Raw genomic sequence first — 23,514 nt, forward strand, 5'->3', positions numbered from 1 at the left:
GACAACACACACGGACATACAAGCACAAAGATAATACGCACACACAATTTCCGCTGAGCGCGCACACATCACATACTGACAAGAAAATGTGTGTATCGCATTTTGCAGTCGGGCTTCCTAGTTTGTGATAGGGTATATTCTTAGAGCCTCATATCCTGCTTCAGGATGAAGGCGATGCACGAGCACACACACATGAGGTCACTGAGGTCACAGTCCAGTGGCCAAACATTCAACCCCTGAATCAGGCCCTTTTATGAAAGGAGCACAGCTGAGTGGTCAACCCAACGACATCTGTCATCATGCACCCCAACCTGACCGACAGCAGCATGCCAAAACACAAGAGCGGTTTCCGGTAAGCTCGCAGATGAGGTCTGTCACCTTGCGCGATTCCTTTTTTAGGGCCATACGGTAAAACAGTGATTTGGACTTGGAAATAAAAGCCCATTCTGTGAATGACTCATTGATTGTAGAGAAGTTGGCAATGATAGGCAGCACTATTGAGCGCTCTAGTAAGCTGGTAAAGTGTCAAGGCAACCTTTTAGAGAAAATTAAAATATTAAAATATGGTAAAACACATATTTTGTTTTGATTTTACACTTTCACACATTGCCGATATAACTAATAGAAGAACGGAAAGTGATACAGACACTATGAAAGCAAGATAATAGATTGTTGGAAATAAATTAATTTAATTTCATAGGTTTTCAACGAAGGTCAGTGCTTCTGATATTTCCCCGGTAAAAAAAGGCATTGCCCTGCCTGCACAGTGTCCATAACAAATTGATTTGTGTTACTGAACTTGTATGACACCTATGTTGTTTTACTTACAGTATAAACATTTGATACCACCCCCCTTTAATGAAAAACACACAATCCATCCATCCATCCATTTTCTGAACCGCTTAGTCCCCACGGGGGTCGCGGGCGTGCTGGAGCCTATCCCAGCCGTCATCGGGCAGTAGGCGGGGGACACCCTGAACTGGTTGCCAGCCAATCGTCAACTGAAATAACTCATGATAATATGATTTAAAAAATACAGAAACATATCAATAAACGTTCCTTTTAAATTGTGGTTCACTAGAATAATTTTAATAATAATAAAATAATAATTAAACTTGCATACAGAAAAACAATGGCACCCTTGATATTTTTTTTCTAAGCTTTTCAAAGCAATTTCTGCAATCCATGCTGACAGATTGCCGGCTAACTGCCAGCAAGTATTTATGGCATGGAAAGTCATCCCGGGTTGTATCTTTGACCATGATAGAGTAAATGATACTGGATAAAGTAAGCCATTTGACATAAAAATATTTAGGTTAAGTGAAGGTGAGGCTTTCTAAAGCATTTTAGCACAATATTTTGTAACCAATGCACTTAAGTACACTCCATTTATCATTTCGATTCTTCATTGTTGGATTATGACGTCTTTATTTTTGACAAGTACAAGGAGTTATTCGTTATTATCATGAATAACAAACAGGAATTTACAGGGCCAGTCCAAGTTCCACTGAAATCAAACACTTACTGTAATGTCAATGAGTCTTATTACCTTTCAACAAGTATTTTGTCCCACCCCTTAGAAGCAAACTGCTCCACCAGTCTCAGTTTTAATAGGTGGCTTCTCCCAGAGCCATGTTGCAGCACCAAACTTTGGTCTTAACGATGGTTGGGCATCAAATTTTGACGCCAAGTTTTCCGCGCGGGAACCGGCAAACACAAACAAACAGCAATAAATGTGTGTTTGTGGTGTGCAACAAAAACAACTACCAGGAAGTGTGGGTGAGCATCAAGCTTGCAAGTTGCGATAATTGACACTACTTAGTGAGGAAAAACAAAATATATATATGGTGCAAAGGAGGTCGCAAAACAAACATCTAACTTCAGCTGGTACCACACTGACCACACCAAGTCACCAATGGGTAAGTAAACCAACAAAATGTCATATGCCAACATTGAGCCAGCAAGTTAAAACTGAACTAAAACAAATGAAGACCTTTGCTATCATTATTGTGAGAGCACACTGCAAAGTGAACAAAACGGAGCTCACTGTGATGTGGTTAGTCAAACACAAACATGGGGCTTTAGAATGTTTGTCCTTTGTTACAATTCAACCTCGGCAAAGGGCTGCTCTACTGACTGTTATTCTAGTTTTAAATGTTTTAAAACATTTGCTGTCAAATGATTATGTAAAGAAAACTTGGGCGACCTCCCAGTGTGATTAGAGAAAAGATCAGCGTGTCATCAGAATGACAAGAATCTATCTTCTTTGGTCAGTCGAAAATTCCATAAATACTCAGTCTTGCAAAGGTAATTAAGAGACCACAGGCTTGGGGAAAAACCTTCGACCAAGCTCCAAGACCAACAGCTTCCACCAAAAAGAATGAAAACAAATGTACTAGTTTAATGTGGTTTATTTGTTTGAAATCCCAGCATTCCCCTTTTCTTCACAGAATCCATCACAACTGTTCAACTAATATTGCTACACAATGCAAAGTGGAATCGTAGCAAGGGAGGTATTTCTTCCTAACATCCGCAAATGTCCAACAGGGGAATACAAGTGTTACGTTGCAACCATCTCAATGAGCTAAAGAGCCTGAGAATAACATCAGAGAGGCCACAGATATTTAAGGAATGAACCACAAGCTGTACACAGAAGTCAGCAGACACCACAACACAAGACCCCGTATACAGCTCCCTGTTTGCATACAGACTGCTGACACTGAACACAATGAGGAGCTGCAGAACAACTTTAGGATGAGGGTTAAGTGGAATTAGGAGATCAGCAAAAGATGATTAAGCCTAAGTATGATACATAAGTCTGAGTTTGTCTGAATTGCAAATTTTCATACATCTCAGCACTTTCAGCAAATCTCTTTTAGGGCCTCAAGTTAAAAAGCAAGAGGGATGACTAGTGGTCAGTCTAGACAGTGTGGCGTACGCCCTTAAAAAGAATGATAGCCTCATTCTGAGTGGCTGACTTTATTAAATAAAGTGGCAGTGTAGTTCACAGATCAAAGTTCAAAACCACAAACATTTTTTGGGGTTTTCTCTGTTCTTCTATCATAGAATTAGCTCCATAAACAAAGTTCCCTGGAGGCATTCGCAAAAAATGCCATTGTTTCATTTATTGAGATCAGCTTACATACTATGGAACATGTTTGTGTCATCCGCGAAATCTATAAATCAATATATATATTATACATACTGTATATCATATATATGTCCAGTTGTCACTGTGTGTGGCCAATTTCCACTGCAGCAGTGTAGCAGAGTTGACACATTTTTTGCTGGAGTAAACAAATGGGGAAATTTGGCAGCAGACTAAAGTGATGAAACAAGTGTGCACTGAAGCATCTAATGAACCATTTTCTGGGAATTCTGGATTTTATGAGGGAAAGAAAGATGAAGAGTGTGCACATGTGCACTTCAAGATAGAAAGATACAGTAGAATTGTCTAATTGTCTGAGTGATAACCACAACTGTTAATTATTTTTAATTTTCACAATCGGTTACAGAGTACCATACATTGTAGGAAATAAATATGGAATTGGAAAATTTAACAAGAAAAAGGTGCACAACTTATATGATACAGTACAGCATTTGGTTTTGCGTTCACTTACTACTGACAAAGCAGCAGCAGCCTTCTCCTCGGTTGCCATGGAAACGCAGACATGTGCACCAATCAAAACAAAATAACAAAACACATATTTTGAAGCACTGCGGGATGCTCCCTTGGTCTCTCTCAGACAGACCATGAGGTAACGGGTATGTGATGGAATCTAGAGATGTGTCATTTAGGAGTTGTCGGGAAATGTGCAGGACGGTGAAGACACGAATATATCCACAAATCCAGGATTCAACATAGATGACACACTTGTTAGAAAACCTTGGGTTTTCCTTGGAGAACCAACATTCTCTATGGCATACTATAAAATAAAGTGATTTCCATTTCCAGTTTCAACTGTTCAAATGTTGCTTGTCAATGCAAGTAAAAAGTGTTTTATAGTGGTGAAAGTTTCCCTGTGCGATCACCCCTGTTAGTGTTTTAACACAGCTCACTGCTCTCACACTCCAACCATCAACAACATCAACATCAACAAGAAGCTTTCAATTGGGTGTTCCACAACAGGAACAAAAAAAATTAAGAATAAAATGCACATAAGTGGGGAGTAAAAGATCTGTGTGATTTCAGAAAGGGTCCAAACCACAAGAAAGGCAGGGTTGAACGCATGCTGGACGTTCCTCGGACAAGCACTCATGCGCACAATTTTTTAAGACAGGAAAATGATTTCAGCTGTGTAAATTGACAGCGGCCTTGTAAGCTCAAGATGGAGAGGGAAGAAAAAGGCTTCGCCTTGAGGCCTGTGTAATAATTCCTTCTTAGCAGAGAAGCCGCTAGGGACCTCCTCTTTTATGGAAACTAAATTCAACATCACATGATCAAATGAAACCGTAAACTGCTACCAAATGAACCGCGTCGTGGGCCAACAGTCTTACAGGCGCAGGTTTATTTAGCCTTCTTTGGAGAGGCTGAAGTGGCGTGAAAATGTTCAGGATGAAATGGAAGTTGGAGATAGCTTTGGAGGACCCTCATCTAGATATGCTGTCAGAATGTTTATAGCAGCTCTTTCCTTAGCCTTCGCCGGCCTCTTGTCTCCCAGGGTGGCATTAAAATCAAACCCAGTGTTAGACATTCTAACCAACTTCATGTGCAGAAGACAATAACACTATAGCTGTATCTCGGATTAGTCATTCCCTTATGTCAACGGATGTAATTAGAGGTGCGCTTTATACGCAGCTACAGCAAATGGCTACTGGCACATATTGTGCCGTTTGCAGCCACATATGGTTATAGTTTGTAAACACGCACATGTTTACATGATCGCAGCCCATCGACTGTGACATACTTTATATTGGGGGGGGGGGGGGGGGGGGGGAGGGGTGTCCAAATACCGCATGATTCAGCGCAAATAAAGCAAATGCATTCGTGGCAATGAAACATCAAAGGTCGCATTGAAGTAATGTGCAGACGTTAGTTACCAAGGAAGAAAACTCCTGGTTAGGACAAGAAAAATATTCACACAAAGTAATTTGATTTAATTCCTGGGTTCTAGACAGAAAGGGAAGTGGTGACTCCCAATGTGGTTTGTTGGCACACAGAGACACACACATGCTTACTGGGCGTGCTATTGGGAAGGGTGGGTGCAAAAATGAATCTTGAATACGTACAGTATGTTGTGCGCACGACACTTATTGTATATGCACATCATTATGAATGTTATGTGCACATCACTGACTATCATACATTTGCAGTAAGTGCATATAGAAGCCTTCGGTCAATATAGTGTACATGGAAGTCAGGCTAGAGATTTGTATGAGCCCATCATTCTCTTTGCGGAGATGTGGCAACATAGCCGCATAGCCTCAAACTACCAGAAGGAGACCTTTTCAGGCCAATATATACATAGGGTGAAATTGCAAGGCTGTTTTTTTTTCACCTCACCAAATTACTTCGATGTTTACAAGCTCATCGGTCATCATTTGACAAGATAACAACATGGTCAACACATTTTTGTGGAACCAAAGTACGTATACGCCGAACAAACATTTATGACAAACATAAATTAACCTAGTGAAACTGGGTTGAACAAAAAAAAAAGAAAAAAAAGAAAACTTGATATGAGGCAGTCAAAACAGTAGCTATGGTAACTGATCAATACCATGCATGTTTTTCTCAATATCTGTTTCAGGTTGGCGGGCATGCCCCTGAGCATAGGCCATCCCTGCCTGCCTGCTGCTTGCATTTTCCCTTTTTAAGACATTCCCGCTGGCTGAAGCAAGTGTTGTCATCCATCCTTTTTTCCTGCACATTACGTCGTGTGTCAGCACACATCTTACTTGCAGCTGCACAAGGCATTAGGCATCACTTTTATCCCCCCCCGCCCCCCATTACATATGTTTGCCAGCAACATATCTGCCCATTCAAACAAATGCTTTCTCACAGACACAATGTGGGGCTGCGGTTTCCAGGCAGCTGTGACACAATCCAGAGACTCAACCCTGCCTATAGCAGGGAAATATGTTTTGTGCCGAGATATTCCCTTTAGAAGTTGAGATTTTCCCGGCTTAGCAGCTTTCAACCAGATGAGTCGTTTGTTTGAGCTGGCCGAAGCTGTAGACCCTAAAGATGTCATTCATTGTGCTTTGTCACTGCTTATGCACCTTAACTGTGATGTGGAGCAGCCACTAGCTGTATAGTGAAATAATTAAACAAGGGGAAACACTTACAAGCCAAATTAGAGGTTGTGAGGAATCCTAAAAATCTTGCCTAAAAACAGGTTGTCTTCTCTGTCACACCACCTCAATTAATAGGCCACATCAAATTTGTTGAACTCTGTAGTATGGCATCAGTGTATATTGCAACAATAAATCAATAATCAACTCATGGAAGACTTCTGAAATACAAACCCCAAGAGCAATTAAGTTGGAACGTCGTGTAAAATGTAAACAAAAACACAATACATTGATTTGCAAATCAAGTTGTACATCTGCGAAGGCACCATCAATGCTGAAAGGTAAACGCGTGTTGGAGCAACACATGTTGCCATTCAAGCAACATCGTGATGCAACAAATTGGTAAACATGCCACTGTCCCAGCTTCTCTTTCGAATCTATTACAGACATCAAATTTACAATGGATGAATATTTGGGAGGAAAAACAAAACAAAAACTTTGGCTTTTATTCAATTAAATGCAGATGGAAAATGATTTGCAAATAAAATATTATTTTAATTTATGTTTAACACAACGTCCCAACTTGATCAGAATTGGGATTGGTAGCTTAGGCTCTTTTTTGGAGAAGAAACTTACTGGTAGAGGTCTTTGCGTAGAACTGTCCGGGTAAGTGGGTTATCAGCCTGAGGAGCCATGCTAAGGGAACCCAACTTTAATACCAAGGTGTCTTCTTTATTTGCATGGAGATCTATTGAAACACACAATCAACAGCTGCATAAATCTGAAGAATAATTCCAAATAAGTATGTCTTCAAGTGACTATTTTGTACCTGGTGTAGTAGATTTGCCAGGTGCTCTAGGGCAGAAAACCCTGATCAGATTGGTGTTGATGTAGATGAGAGGCAAAGACCGAGAAGTCAATGTGTGGCTCCTCATTGGCTGCCCCACTGACTTTCCACGATCTTTGTAGCGTCTTGGTACTGTCGTCTAATAATTGGGATGATTCAAAGGATTGTCAACATGCTTTTAAAGCAACAATACAATTGATAACTTGGACATTAACTATTTCTCACCTGAAATATTCCAACTACAGTAGTTAACAAAGGACAGGATAGCACAACATCAAACGGCTGAGCTGTCAAAAGGATTTCTCTCAGGTACTGAGGTGAGCCATCCGCTAGTGGATCAGCAGCAAGCCGCTGACCGGCTGTGGCAGAACTGCGTGCTGGCCGCTCAGGTCGTGTGGTGAGTTTATGACGAACATTTTTGGTGACAGCCTGTGTGTAGGTAATGGACAAGAATCCATGTTGCTGGTGAGAGCCTTCCAAGACCTTAGCTGCCGTCTGTCCAGTGGTGAGAGAGGGGCAGAAAATAATTACTGCAACAGGACCGGAATCATGTTGAACTAAATACAGTACGACTAATGATAACTGAATATACTAACTTAAGATTCAACGGACATAAATGTGCATTAATAGTGAGACTTTTAGGATGTTTTTTCTAAATCCGAAATGGACATTACAGTTTATACCAAGCCAATATTATTCTGAAATAAATGCGGTTTGATCTTCATTACTGCTTATGCTAAAAGGATTGGATGTCCCTACATAATCGCTACCCCGATTGGTAATTATTCATAATTCTATCGTATTTATTTTCACCCAGAACAATGATGTTAGTCCCCAAATGCAAACACGTGTATCTTAGAATGCATTTCCCTACTGCTATTTCTCGATACACTCGTATGCATGTCTCTGATTTTATTACATTTTCAAGACTTGCTAAATAAGGCGTTTTAAAACGATTCAGAAATTCTGGACCCTAAAGTCCATGTAAAATTGAGGTTCAGCCATATAAGTAATGTAAAATACACTCCTACTGAAGACAACTTTGCTTAAAACCCAGAAGTGTCCTCAAAAACACACAGTGACAGTTAATATCTCTGTAATTAATCTTAAATCAGTGTTGTAAATTAGATTTTTTTTTTTAATTAAAACAGCATGAAACATAGTACATGTGAAATTACATAGCTTTGGGAGAGGTTCGGCGAAAATTGAAGCAAACCAACTTACATTCCTCAGAGTGTCATATCTTAAGAGTTACAGCCCTTTAGAATCATATGTGACTGATTTGAATTAAGTGTGAGTGCTTGGAATATATTTTATAGCTGGCACGTTTCAAAGTCAAATTCTAAAAGCTTTGTTTGCCAAAACATTTCTGAGGAACGTACAAAACCTAAGCCACTACAGATGAAGCGTTGCAGAGAAAGCTACAAAGCAGAGGAGCCATTTTCTTACAGGAGGGAAAAAGCCAGAGAATTGGCTGAAAGAATCTTGCTTGCTGACCGGTCGAACCAACACAGTGCGCCTGTTCAGCTTGTCAGTGCAACAGAGGACCACTTCTCCACAGCTTTGTCGAACACACTCCTCCGTACTGGAGGTGAAGAAAGACACAATAGGTGCACAAGGGAGACAGAGAGAGCAGGAGAGGGAGGAAATGTAAGTGTGCATGATCGGAAAGAAACACAGAAAACATTATTGAGATGATGACTCAAGTTCATTGAAGTTCATTGAATGATGAGTTGGAACCTGTTAAGAGTTAATCAGTAAAACCAAGGGAAACTGCAAAATCCTAATTAAACCAGCAGAAATACTGTGCGATGGTCAGATACTATAACAGAATATGAATATGTCATCACAATGTGATTTCAATTGTTAAATTGTGTTTTTTGTAGTAAAGTACACTCAATCCAAGAAAAGCATGATTGGATGACGATGTTAATTACAAAAGTACTTCTGGATTTAACATATGTTAACAGTATAAGACCATCTGCAGTATTAGCTTGAATCAACAAGAGAATGGAGGCCCATGTCACCAGATTCCATCCACTTGATTATGAAGACAATCAGAACCACTGGAGAGACAGGGAATGCTATTGTCTCAATGTCATGTCAGACTGTATCTTTTTAAAACATTTTTTTTTTTTAGGGTGTATCTTAATGCAACATCTCTGGGCACTCTGAGTCACAGCCAGAATCATGACGTCTTTTCCTGTCTGTCCAGCATGAGCCGATGATAAGAACTCTGATTAGGAGCAATAGAATGGCAGAGATCAATTTTAAGGAGGCCTAGCGCTGGCTGTTCTGAGACAGGCAGAGGCCTCACCACAGCTGTCTCCTTGCACTGCAGAAGGAGTCCTTCATAAAGCGCAGAGTGCCAGCCTTGACCTGGCCTGAAGACACACACATTGCCAAGTTTTAATGGGGCATCTGGAATTGATTACATGACTGTGACACAGTTTGATGATATCTCTTTAAATGGGAGAACTTCTAAACTATCTTAGAGATAAACAAATCATAGGGTGAAGTGTGCATGTATGTACGTATGTGTATATAATTGCAACCGGGACAGCATTTTAAAAGAGACAGTCTTCAAAGTCATTAATGGAGACAAGATCAACAAATGATATGAAATCCAGATATTCCTTCTGGCGTATAATTACTGTTGTGGCACACAGAAACAGAGAGCACCTGTAAAGAAATAAAATGCACAATGAAGCCATTAACATTAAAATAAACATAGCATTCATCTCATTTGTTTCCATTTGGTTTAGCGATTAAGATGTTCAAACCAGGTGGCCTGGTTTTGACTCCCAGTATGTGAACACATCTGCTAAGATGCACTAGTCCCTTCTAGGGACTGTTTTTATTGTCTGTGCAACTAACTAGTAAATACATGCCTCATAGAAGTGTAAATATATTTTGAATATTGCTTGACTCTATGGCCTAAAGAACCTTTCTTGGCATATCCTAAAACTACACGTACATGTTGCTATTCATCTGAGGGGCCTCTCTCTCTCTGTTCTCCCCATTCCCCCCTCAACTCCTCTGCTCTTGTCAATGTTCAATTAAAATTAGACTTTTGGGATATATGTACCACTAACGCTAGACTGACCCAACTATTTTACATTTTTTCCAGCAGAGACATCAAGAGCCAGATGAGACATTTTTTTGTGTCAGGTTTAATTTAAACCAACCCACTGCGCACAAATAAACTGGGCTGGGTGCAGAAATACCAAACAATTATCTGTTCCGAATGATGAATATGGACCTCCATCCCAGTGGGCTCTCTTGTATATGTAGATGATAGAGATTACCGTGGGCAAGGAGCCCATAGAGCCTCCACTATGTCCTGAACAAACATTGATGTTACCTGGCTGACATTGTGGAGCGCTGCTTCCTGCCAAAACTCTGATCAGTTTAAAGGGTGTTTATTAACGTGCATTCAACAGAAATGACTGGAAAATGTGAAAATTGAACCATTATGTATCTTCTTGCAAAAACATGGATGTCTACAAAAAGATTAAGCTTGGCCTGGTCTTTGTGGCAATTGAGCAGTGCACACCTGTAGAGAGAGGTAAGATTACATAATCACCCATGACACCTTAACACTGGAAAATGATTTCTCACCAATGACATTGTCCTGGCTTAGTGTGGTGGAGCAAACTTAATGGAACACATTTCGCCCATGGAATCAAACTCAAATGACCACAGGGAAAAAAAACAAAAAAAAAAAAACAGGGAGGTCTGCACAAGTCTGATGTTTATGTTTAAAGCCAAGTCTGTTGTTTGAATCCCCCTCTGGCCAGTAAGTAACACATAAGACAATTACAAACCAAATTGGAACAAGCTAAAGTGATTGCAAAATCTGGCAAACGAGAATCCTTTTCTGTTATCATTTTGGTGGTTCATGGACTCATTGCAAATGACAGGCTTCAATATGGACTCAAGCAAGGAGGTTCCATCCCCACTTCACTGTCTGGCTCGATGAGAGAAGGAGGCACTTAAAGCCAAGAACGTATTTACACAGGCATGTAAGCACAGTGAACTGGAAACGCACACGCAAACACATTATGGTCTATGGTATCCAAGAAGCTGGGTTTTTCTTCCGATACTAAGGAAGAGGGAATTGCCTCCTGCTAAGTGGACCTCAGGCACGTACATAGTAGGCACTCTTGAATTACCGAGTCTAACAATATAAATGCGATGAGGACGAGCCGGGAAAACACGAGGAGAAAGAGACTGGAAACATGCAAATGTGGAAAGAAAAACAGCAATTACAAGTATACTGTAATTTCGCCCCAGTTTCACTTTGTTTGGCTTCGTGATCTTTGATAATTTCTTTGGAGAAAGTAAATCATAGAATTCCAAATGCAACTTGACTTGGAGAAGGATTACTATATATTAGGATGTCATGGAACAGCGCCAAGCGGTTTTCCTCCAGTGTGTTAATGTTTCTATGAATCAATTCAGACACCACAGGCGCAAATAAAATGACTGATGGCCTAACTGAACTCATCTGCTCTGTGAGTCAGACTTGGGCCAGCCCAAAGCAGAGTCAAATCGTCCATCCAATTTTTTCTGGTCTCAAGCTGTCTGGAAAGACGATGACGCTGGGGTGATAATCCCAAAAGTCCCCCTCACGAAGGTGGAACGGGAACAGAAAAGTGTTATTGGCAATGGCGCTAAAGTGTGTGCGTACGTGTTGCAGGGGTGTTATTTTTATTACTGGGGTTTTAAGTGGTGATGGTCATGGTTTCCCCATGAATACACATGTGCAGAGAGAGATGCTGTGTGTGTATGCACATTGTGTTTGTGTGCTAGCAATACTCCACCTGCATCTGTAGTGGTCAATGTTGAAACTGCCAACTTTACATTTGATCTTAGTGTATATATCTTGGATATCGACTGAAGCACTCAGGTCTTCCAGTTCGCTGACCACGCAGACTTCTGTTGGTAAACAAAAAGAAAAAAAACAATATATATATATTTATTAAGATATATTATTCCTGTATATCGACTGAGGCAATTTTGTTTTCCAGTTCACTGACCACGCAGACTTCTGTTGGGAAACAACAATAACATTTTTTTTTTTTTCTTTTCCATATTTTCATATGACATTGGGAAATGCTGACATAGATGCATTACAAATGCTTGGCTGCACATGAATCCTTAAAATGGAAGACTGCTAATGATGGGAGGGGCTCTCATAGTTTTTGTTTCAATGGTCATACTTTCACGCTGGCAGAAAGAACCACATTGGAAAACGAGAATGAGTAAGAAGGCGAAATGACTTAAGTACAACCTAAGCTTGCCAAAATGAGGAATGTACAGTACATGTCACCCAACACTGATTGTTCATAAAAGACTTGCATTTATACAGACATACTGTACATATACTACGTGTGTGAAAACTCAACTGACCTACCACAGGCAAAATGAGTTTCACGTTCAACAAACTGATTAAGACTATTGAAGCAAGCCTGTGAGCTGAGCGGATCTTTGTCATTGTTTCCACTGAGAAAGTCCCACAGTCAAAGAGTGGCTTGGGAAAATGGACTTCGAGAATGTTATTACTGTTGCCTTGTGGGGGTTTTGAGAAACCCAAGTTCCAAGTGGGTTCTTACGTTAAAAACAAGAATTTTCAGCATTGGCGTGGGTAATGTGTAGAACAAACGTGCCCAGGTTGGTATAAGAGGTCGCCAGCAAGTCATAGACTCCAAAGGTGTTACATGAATGAACATTGTTTCTCAGTCCATGCTGCATTTCACTCGTTAAAGTCTTTCCCTATGCTTATCTTGACTCAAAATGCTTCTATTTGCTCTTCCTTACCCCTGAACACCCCCACACTGCTTTGTACAGTTGCTACAATAGAGAACGTTAGGCACGTATTTGCCCTTTTTGTGAAGCCTTTAAAATACCATAACATCGTTCATTTCTAACATATTGACACATTTTGAACACAGTTTTGTTTCTTTATTCCAACTGTTTCTGATGACATCGGAAACATACTGGGAAAAAAATTCTAATTTTGATGAATTTTTCCACTATATTCATCACTGATGACCAGTAAAATATGAAGTTGAATATCATTTCAAAGTTTGAAAGATTTTAAATAAAATACACACCTGTCTTGACTGCTGGATCAGGAGCAAACAATTTAACAATAACCTTGGGTAACATCCATTGCATCCAAAGGCTAACTTTTCCACTAGTCCCTCCAATGCTGCTAGTTTTCTGTTCCAGGGTCACTGTGTCAGCAAAAGGACCATCATCACCTCCTGGTACTGAATCACCCTAGGGAGAAAAGAAAAATTAAGTTAAGAGGGTACGCTTCTGCTTATTTAGTTTATTACTGTAAGTGAGTAAGCAAGTAACAAGACCCAAATGATGATTTATATTGCATAAAAGAAAATGACATTGTTAATTTCCAGCATATTTCTTTTAACAACATATATCTGGATTTTTTTTTTCCCCATAATATAGCATCTCAGCACAAAGGTTGCTGAGGATCATGGAGACGGGTGTATGTTGTGTTTCTTGTGAGTAAATCTGTGTTCCAAACACATATTTGCATGACTGGAAAGTGAGAGACCTGCAAATAAACAATGTGGTAATTTGAAGCACTAGAAATGTGGGATTTTCTTTTTTTTTTTTCCACAGCTTATTCCATCGCTGCCTTGTAATGACAGATTATGTCATGGTTATTGAGCCTGGCTGTGGCTGGTGGGGGAGGTTATCAACCATCTCAATTAGAAACACCACAGCTGCTGGGATGATTACAGCGTCTTTAAGAGGATCCAGATGAGGAAACTATGTCCCCATTCCAAAGTTTGGGAAGGATAAGAGCAGAACACTAATTTGCAAATTGAATTTAATCGCACAGTTTGGAGTGGCTGACAACAAGGGCTCAGTGACAATCGTGTTAAAAATATAGCTGGATCGTGCTGATTTAAAAACATATTCAACATTGAAGTGTATGGAGACCACAATACACTGATGAGAAACATGTGCACCGTCAAATATATTTTAAGTGAGAAAAAAAGGTTTAGGCACGTTCTCAGAGTATAATGTTTTGGAACTGATTAAAGACATCTAGGGAAGTATGATCAGATGTACCTTTGAATGAGAAAAAATTTAACAATAACAGCCATTCATTATTATTAATGTTATTATTACTATAAATAATACATTACACATTATTTGTTCAACATTATTAGCAGCATCAACACAGTGAACTTAAATGTTTCCAAATAATTATATTCTAAGACAAAGTATGTACGAATTATCATATAAGTGAAATTCCAATCCACTGTCAAAACAGTTATTATATGTTTCCATGGAGAGAAACACGGTTGTTGTGTGTCACTGTGCTATGTAATAACAACGACTGGCAGCGAGTAACATGAGCCCAGCAGTAATGGTGCTCGGTCCGTCTCATAAGATATAATGTCAACTGCCATTTGGGGACTAATTATTGCTGAACTGGAGTCAAAACACATCCCTTGGTGAGTGTGTGTGTATGTGTGTGCGTGCGGTTACGACTGTTTAGTTTACAGTTTTAGCCAGTCAGTGGGATTACACTCTGTGATGTCAAGAGTCCAAGTAGGAGCTGGCCGCTGGCACTGTGGGACTGACCACAGTGTAGTGAAGAGTTGTTAGGCTGTAACACTGGACCCCCCCCCCCCACACACACACAAAAGGAGACAGAGTTTTTAGACATTTTTCACATGGTTCAAATGGCTTAAAATTGGGGATTCAAAATGCGGTTCTTTATGTCACTTAGTCACAATTCAGTTCACAGTTGACATAGTAAGGGAAGAAAATACAAACTGAAATTATTTTACGGGAAAATAGGAATCCGTCAAAATGAAATATGCTTGTGCTAAAATCTCCGTAAATATCAAAATTCTCAAATAAATGTATACGGTAATAATTATTTCTATTAGTATTTAATATGTTACACTTAAATATTTTGTGGATTAGAAATGCACACAGTGCTACTCAAAAGGTTTGTGATGCCATTTAGAATGAGTTAACAAGCCTGTCAGTGCATATCGTTAGCCATGGGTCCACAAGCCAGAGGTTGAGCATCGCTGTATTTGTTTACAGATTGGTGTGTGGCTAAAGTGTGAGGCAGTTATACTTCATGTCACTTACCTCAAATGTTCAGGGTGGAAAATGAAATTTAGAATACACGTATACACCTACTTTTAATGAAACTGAACCAAGCCGTCAAGTGAACAATGCAACAATACAAGAGGGTCATCAATAGTGTAGTGCAGTGATTTTTATTTAATGGCCTCACAATAGCATAAGAAATTTATGCTATATGAATGATGCAAGGCATTTGGTGTGACAGAACATCAACCTCTACCTTCTCAACACACACCCACATAAATCAAAGGGAGGACATTGACAGTGCGAGGGCCTCCCTCTCCCCGACCATTAGCAGACATCAAGTCAGTGGTGAGCAAGCCGTCTCCACCCTGGCAAGGCAGCAGCAGCAGGCCCATGCAAAGTGTGTCCAAGAATGCTGAAGGCGTGCGCTGCTGAGCTGGGGGGAGCCCTTCCAGCATGTTTTCAACATGAGACTAGATCTGGGGAAGATTCCAATCCATGGAAGACATCATGTCTCATCCCAGTCCCCAAGAATCTTAACCCAACTCAGAGGACTTCAGACCTGTGACCCCGAATTCAGCTTAAATGAAAACCGCCAAAATACTTCTGCTCACCTAATTGAGACGACAAGTTCAACACACCCTAGATCGCCCTTGCAGCTTGCCTATCAGGCAAAAGTAGGATTTCAAGATCTCATCTGTACTTGAGACGAGGCCCTTCATGCTACTCTACCGAGCTATGTATGTTGCTCGTCGCATTCAGCTCCTAGGCTGCCAACACATTTTGCCTTTTGCTTGCTTTCTACCACCTTCACATACAACGAAAAGAAGATCTTCTTTTTAGCAGAAGCTTGAAGGCTTTGTGCTAACACTGACTTTTTTCTAAGTGTTCAAACTTTAAGATTTCAGCTTTTGTTGAATGACTGTTCAAAATTCAGCCCAAGTTATTTTGTGACCATTGTGGGCTTTCCGTCTTTACTAGATGGGTAGATTAGATAAACACAATGATTAAAATAAGAACATGATAACATAAAACAAAACTAAAATTAGCCCAAGAAGGAAAGAATAAAACCTAATTCAGTTCACGTTTAATCTGTTTGAAATTATTCCTGCTCCACTCATCAAGGTGATAACTTAAAGAAAACACGAGGTGAGGCGGGTTCCTTCACATTCCTAAACTGCCAAGTTGGGGCCCCAAATACACACACACATCCTCTTTTTCCCCACACCTTCAAAAGTAGTATACAGTTTAATTTTGGGGCCTCTGAGCTATACATGGGTTGAGAATCCAAGTTTATTTTTTCTGCAAAGTTTGTCTTTGCTCATCAGAAAGACCCAAACACTGGCAGACAACAGCAGGCTGTGATGTTTCAGGGAATGAAACAGGCAAGGACGTAGAGTTGGGTGTCGTAGTGCAAGTTAAACTTATTTAAATGTGCCTTTCAAAGCACACAAGGATCTCACACAAAGATTCAAATTAAGTTAAACATATTGAGGAAAAAAAACTTGATAGGCCAACATAAATGTGTGTGTGTGTGTGTGTGAACAGGAGTCTTTTGAGTTTGATTTTGAAGGGTCTGTATTGCTCAACTCAGGTGATATTGCATTCAGAGAAGGGTAGCAAAATGACCCCCAGAGTTGAGGAGGGCAGGTGACATATTGACATGGAGATGGGGACATAAATCGGAGTGAGCGAGATCATATGGTTAAAATTTTAATAACATTGGAGGAGGCAAAGGGGTGAAGTTTTGGATTGTCTTGAAAGTAAGCAGAACATTTTGGAAATGTAGTTGACATTTAACTGGCATTCGGTGGAGGTGCCTTAAGACTGGGGTGAAGGGGGGGGGGGGGGGTCTTGTTATGACTCAGCTGAATTATGAACCAGTTTTTTTATGGAGGGATTTGTGAGTGAGACCAAAGTGATGAAAACGAATACTCGTCGACATGACAGTCGACATTTTTACTGCCGATCTGAAGTATGTGGACCTTGTGATACTATCTACACTAAAGTGTATGAGCTAGACATGATAGAGTGCTGACGCCTACTCTCTTAACCTGGGCAGAGGAAAAATAAGTTTGAGAAAACCTCTGAATCACGATTTGTGTTCAGTGAGATAAGAGGATTTGCTGGAGAGGTAAAACTGGGTGTCGACCACAAAGCAATGAAAGTGAATGTTGTATTTGTAAAACATATTGCAGATGGGAATGAAGATAAGTGGGAAGAGGAGGGGTCACCTCGGTGAGCAGGGGGTGGCCGTGTGTTTAATGGTTTAGGTGGAATGAACTGAATGTGGCCAGTAGGGCAGGATTCAAACCAGTTTGATGTCATTGGAGATTAGACTATTGAAGAGGATATGTAGCATTTGGTGTAAAAGGCCGCACAAATATCAAGGATAAGAAGGATGCTGAAAGTCAGTTGCCAAGGGAAGACCATTGCTAATTTTTATTATTTCTGATTCATTATTGTGGAGGGGAAAACAAAAACACCTTAAAAAAAATCAGACTGGAACTACTCACATAGGTTGTTATTGGTGAGGTAGAAAAAGAAAGATAGGATGGAAAAAAATGGATAATACAAGATACAATAGGAGGATAGAACAAAGCCATCAATGGCAAAGATTTTTTTAAAGCTTATTCCATGCATTGTCACTAACATAATGACCTTGGAATGTAACTTGCTGAATCTCCACACACAGACAAGCTAAATTAGCAATTTTGTCAACGTTATGGCTTCATGGCATGCTACTATGTTGTGATAGGTGGGTGGAAGGCGGCGCTTTTCTGTTGGCAGAATAAGATGTGGGGTGGGTGTGGCGGGCCAGGGGTTTTGCACTATGAGTGACTTTGTGAAATGAAAGATTACTTTTCTGTGGTCAGGAATTATTCAATGTCTGGGAAAATGGAAAATAAATGGAAAATATGACTGTTACGTTTATTACAGAATACTAAGAAAAGTGATTTCTTCTACGGTAAAACCATAATTAATCAATCCAAGAAACAACATTTACCATGAAGACATATAGAAGTGTATTTCCATTTATAGGACAAAATCAAATTCGTCATTTATTGAAAGACTTAATTGTTACTGGGGATGGGTAACAGTTGGCATGTGTAATGGTCTGGCTATAGTTAAAAATGAGGGAGTAGGAGGAGGTCATGGGGTGTGCTTCTTGGGGAGAGTGTGCTGCCACCACTGCTGAGACTTATCAAAACAGCTCCTACATTCTTGCTTAATCATCAACCTTCCACAGGACTAAACACTTCTACCAATGTTTGTACTTAAGTAAACAGTTACAAGTGGGTTGTCAGGGGATGCTAAGGCTGTGTTATAGACACACGCACAAAACCCTTCCCTGACTAACGAAAATGTTGCTTTGCCACTGGTTCCACAGATGATGCAAGAATAAACAAATGTTGATGGCTGTAAAATGAACACAGAAACAAATGCACATAGGCATATGGTATGAAAATACCATGAATACTGACTCACTTGATTGCCTCTCAAATGTCCTAACGTTTTTCTATGATCCCGGTGGGCCACATATTTCTGACAGGTCCAATGTGGTCAAAGAGTAGTCATTAAAGTATTGGCTGGTTGCCACAGCTTAACAACACAAACACTCATCGAGACCATCATTTTAATGGAGCTGGCTTTTCAACCTTTCGCAAAAAAATCACACGATGCACTAGCGATGAAATAGTTTCCTGAGAAACGGTGAAGCAATTTCAAGCAGTTAGCATTACTGTTGCTTTTTACACATCAAATCCTTTGAATCATCACTATCCAAACCTGAACGACAAGGCAAGCTAAATAGCTCTATTGTCGTAGTAAATTTAAGTATGTTTCATGGGACCATACATGCAATGACCTGCATGACCTTTTCGAGCATGTGCAATGTCTGCAAAAGCATAATGACCAAATTAAATTTTTTCAGAGTAGAATGATTATCTGATCGACAACAACAGGGACTACTTTAACAAAGACACCTTAATTTCCCTCGGAAAATAAAATGGCACCACAGTCTTAAAAATCAAGACAGTTTGTGGAAAAACATAACTGGGTATTTTTTTGGAGTTAAATTAATTCTTTGTCGAGTATGCAAGACACACTAGGCATTTCTAAAAACTAATTGGGGGCAACATTTCCCTTTTTCCCAAAGTTCCCTTTGACAGGTAAATTTCCAACACGCTTAACAGAACCTTAAGACTGTAAAACAAACCTCAGTAGGGGATCCCACATCTGCTGATGGGCTGTACGTGCTGGTGTCAGGTAGAGCTGTACCAGCACTGCTGTGTACTGAAGAAGATGGAGCAGCACCGCCGGGGGGCTCCGGGATACTGGCGGACTGGCGTAAAATACCATGCTTCTGGAGACGAGCCCACGTGGACGTCCAGCTGAGAAGGAGCTTATACAACAGCTGCACCTGAGGAGTAACCAAACGGGTAAGAACATGTTTAGAAGGAATATGAATGACATACAGTAAACCCCGAGGCTCGCTTTGCAGAGCGGACAACAGAGAATTATGGACACCTCTTTGAGAAATGTTTAGAATTGCCCCTACAAGAGCAAGGACATGTCATATGTAGCATTTGAAAGCAGATTCAAATGTATTTTGGCCAAAATTTTACTCCAGCAGCTGCTTTGGGAAGTTCTCGTGTAGTTGAGGTCATTACCACTGATTTGGCATGACAGCTTGTTAGTTGCGTGACACTAAATCTTGTTACAGCTTGAAGAGACAGACGAAAGAGATGAGTAGCCAGAGATGGACCACAATCCATTCCCATATTCTCTTGAACTTGAACACTGATGGATTTTGTCTGAAACTCTGAGACGGCACAAAACAGTGATTATTTTGAATGTGCAATCATTTGAAAGGCACCGCATGCTAACACATGTGCCGTACGATTCTGAATGTTTTTTCTTTATCTATAACAACAAAAATCCCAACGAATTAGCCACAGAGGAAACTTCTGTTGTCTCATCAATTTCCCCTTAAAAAAAACCTCACCACAGTAAGGAAAAACTGAAGGCTTGGCGTCAAAGTGTTCAGAGCAATTTATCATGTGCTCACTTGAGGCCCTAACTTTTAACAACAACAAAGCCAAAAACATGAGTGGAAAACATGACAAGGGAAAGCAGGGGGACGTGGTGTGATGCTTTCAGTTATTCATGCATTCAGCTAAGACTTATTTAAACAAGAGGGAACTCTAAAAAAGCGACACTTTCACCATGAGCTCAGTCGTGGATTCCAATGTTTTGTTTCTGAAGCCAACCAACCCCATATAAACCCACCATATCCCGACTACCGCCGGTGCTCCGAAAGAAAAAGGTGCACCGATATGTATAAAAAAAAAAAAAAAAAAACAACTTCAAACAACTCCAAACACAATTTTATTTTTCTCAGCTGCTCATTCGCCCGCCCACACACGTAAGCCTGTTAGCACATACATTAGAGGGAATTCTTTCTATAAATAAATGGAAATCAGTGCAATTCATTACAGCTGGCTTATTTCAAACATGTCTAGGAAGACCTGCTAACATTAGTCCAGCAGCCATGAAGAGACAGAGCCAACAGCTGTTAGCCATACCCAAGCAAGTGGACTGCGCCTAAGGCAGCAGGGACCTTACACCATGCACCATTCTCCAAAACTGGGGCCAGTAAATCAAACCAAACACAAGGCCTAGAGAAGAGCAAGTGACGCAGCTGGAGAAGGAAAGCCATGGCCAATAAATTACCACTGTTCTGAGCAAAGTCTTGACTTTAATCCCAACTGCTACCATGAAAATGTTAGCCTCTTACTACAGTATGTACTATATCAAATTCAAATATTGTACATACGTCCTGGTATTTTATTTTGTCCTTTCCTATCAAGAGGACAAAGAAGAAGTAGAAGAAGAAACACCATCATAATCACCACTGCCATCTTCATTTGTCATGTACACAAAAAATACATGAAATTTGACCATTGCATTTGATCCATCACAAAGACCTGTCATCTTCACATAAAAATATTGTGAGGTGTCAGTTGCTGTTTTGCATCTCAAAAGAATGATACCATTCATGGTCATGGGGCATGCCGCCAGCAGTTGGCTTTTTCACACCAACTCAGGCTAGTCATTCCTAACCAGGCCTTGGTGTATATGTTAAATATTTCATATACTGTATATTCACTCTTTTATTGCAGAACTGGAGGGGAGTGGGAGGTCTGCTCTGTTCTCAAAGAGTGGATTTACCCTGGCAGCACTTCTTCAAAAGCCGCTGCGTGGAAAGAAGTAGGAAAGAGATTCAAAAGGTCTAAATATTAGTAATGACTCGGCAGATAATCAAAATAGCCAAACACAGCACTGCCAGACATGGGCATGCCATTTCAAACGGAATTACACATTGAAAGGGCAAAAAAACTTTCCAAGGCCAGCTCTTCAAATAGAGTTTTCACCACTAACACATTACGTACTGTTGCCTATGTCTGTTACCAATTTCTGGCAATGTCTCCACATCTCATCTCTATGGTCTGAGGCGTTTTGACCACTCTAAAGGTTGCCTCAGGAAAGTGTGTACAAAAGAAAAACTCATTTCATACAGCTAATATCAGTATTAAACATATATTAAACATGAGCTCACCAAAAGTATGGTATAATAACGTTGGTTTCCACGATGTGTTTAACTAATAATCCAACACATTGCTTCAATCTGACCATAAATGAAGCAAAATAATTGCATTTGATAATTCCTCAAGAAAGGAAAATCACAACTATGGTGATTAGTGGTAAAATACCTGATCCATTTCATTGCTGGGAGAAACGCTGAAAGAAATGACGGAGCCTACATGGAACATTTGGTTGTTATTTTCACCACACATACATAGTGCTATTTATGTTAGCAACGTTGCCATTTGCTGCATGCTGGAGGTAAAAGGGGAAATTTTCCTAATGATTTGTGATTCCCAACTCAGAACAGCTAATCACAATCAATTAGTGGTCTGTGCTCATATATAGTCAGCAGATTTGAAAAACTGAGAAAACGAGTGACGCACACAGTAGAAGGGTTTGCGAATTATATAAATAGTGAGGTAGATATGTGTGAACATACAGTATCTACAGCAGATAAGTAATTTCCATGAAGTAACATCTTGATTTCCTATTCATATCAACATGTATTTCTATGCAAGTAGCGGCTTATTAAATAAAATAATCAATGTTTCACATAATTTTTTTATTTTTTTATTTAGTGAACAATGCTCCCATGAAATATAGAATTTGACCGTCTGGTTCAGACATATGTGGGATTTCTGACTGACCTGAGGGTTGGAGCACTTGACTTGAATGGGTTGCAGATCAACATGGAGGCAGACGACGAAAGAGTGCCTTCCTTCTGAACAGTTAGGGGACTTGTGTGACGTGACTGCCAGTGTGGAGGTACACCCCATTGGTTTGAGGAGATTCAGGTTGCGCTGCTGCCCCAGCAGAGTGTACACACTAAAGTGACTCAGGCTGATTGTCCATGGGAAAGCATCACCTGGTGGGCGTATGAATCAAAGAAAGGAAGACAACATGAGCATTCGACCATAGTAACAATGTAGATATTGATAACCAGTAGAAATGTGAAAGTTGAGAGAAGTATGCAGTGTACGTATGCAGCGTGTTTGGGGATGTTTGTGACAGTTATGAACTTCCATCCATCCATCCATCCATCCATCCATCCATCCATCCATCCATCCATCCATCCATCCATCCATCCATCCATCCATCCATCCATCCATCCATCCATCCATCCATCCATCCATCCATCCATCCATCCATCCATCCATCCATCCATCCATCCATCCATCCATCCATCCATCCATCCATCCATCCATCCATCCATCCATCCATCCATCCATCCATCCATCCATCCATCCATCCATCCATCCATCCATCCATCCATCCATCCATCCATCCATCCATCCATCCATCCATCCATCCATCCATCCATCCATCCATCCATCCATCCATCCATCCATCCATCCATCCATTTTCCCCTTATAAACATTTAACATATTTGGCCAATAAAGGCGATTCTGATTTTCATGAGTGGAGTGCTGTACAACATACAAGGAAATAAAAAGCATAAATTCAATGCACACGTGTGAATCTAAAAGCATACAGTTTAAATGAATTTAAGGCTGAGATACTCCGTTACATTAAATGGAAAGGGAGGGTTGAAACATTCTCAAGGGCAGGAATATATTGTTAACACCAGCCTTCTACCAGCATTATCGCCAAACTATTGATGTCACTGTTTTTGTTTTTTCTTCTAAATTTTTTTTAAAAATCTGTATGCC

The 23,514-nt window shown here is 40.2% G+C and overlaps 1 protein-coding gene across 6 annotated transcripts in view; it reads right to left on the minus strand.

Moving 5' to 3' along the window:
* LOC125974911 (intermembrane lipid transfer protein VPS13B) overlaps positions 1-23,514 on the minus strand; it is a 212,407-nt gene that overhangs the window by 95,493 nt on the left and 93,400 nt on the right. For 2 of the 6 annotated variants that reach the window (XM_049729841.2, XM_049729842.2), the window contains 8 exons: positions 22,492-22,709; positions 19,413-19,616; positions 13,201-13,369; positions 11,908-12,022; positions 8,531-8,666; positions 7,307-7,576; positions 7,064-7,220; positions 6,871-6,982 (listed from right to left, as the gene is read on the minus strand). In XM_049729841.2, coding sequence (XP_049585798.1) covers positions 6,871-6,982; positions 7,064-7,220; positions 7,307-7,576; positions 8,531-8,666; positions 11,908-12,022; positions 13,201-13,369; positions 19,413-19,616; positions 22,492-22,709 — 1,381 coding nt within the window. The other 4 variants (XM_049729843.2, XR_007483786.1, XM_049729844.1 and 1 more) reach the window with 4 other exon arrangements.

Source organism: Syngnathus scovelli, chromosome 9 (assembly GCF_024217435.2).
Source record: "Syngnathus scovelli strain Florida chromosome 9, RoL_Ssco_1.2, whole genome shotgun sequence".
Taxonomy (NCBI): Eukaryota; Metazoa; Chordata; class Actinopteri; order Syngnathiformes; family Syngnathidae; genus Syngnathus; species Syngnathus scovelli.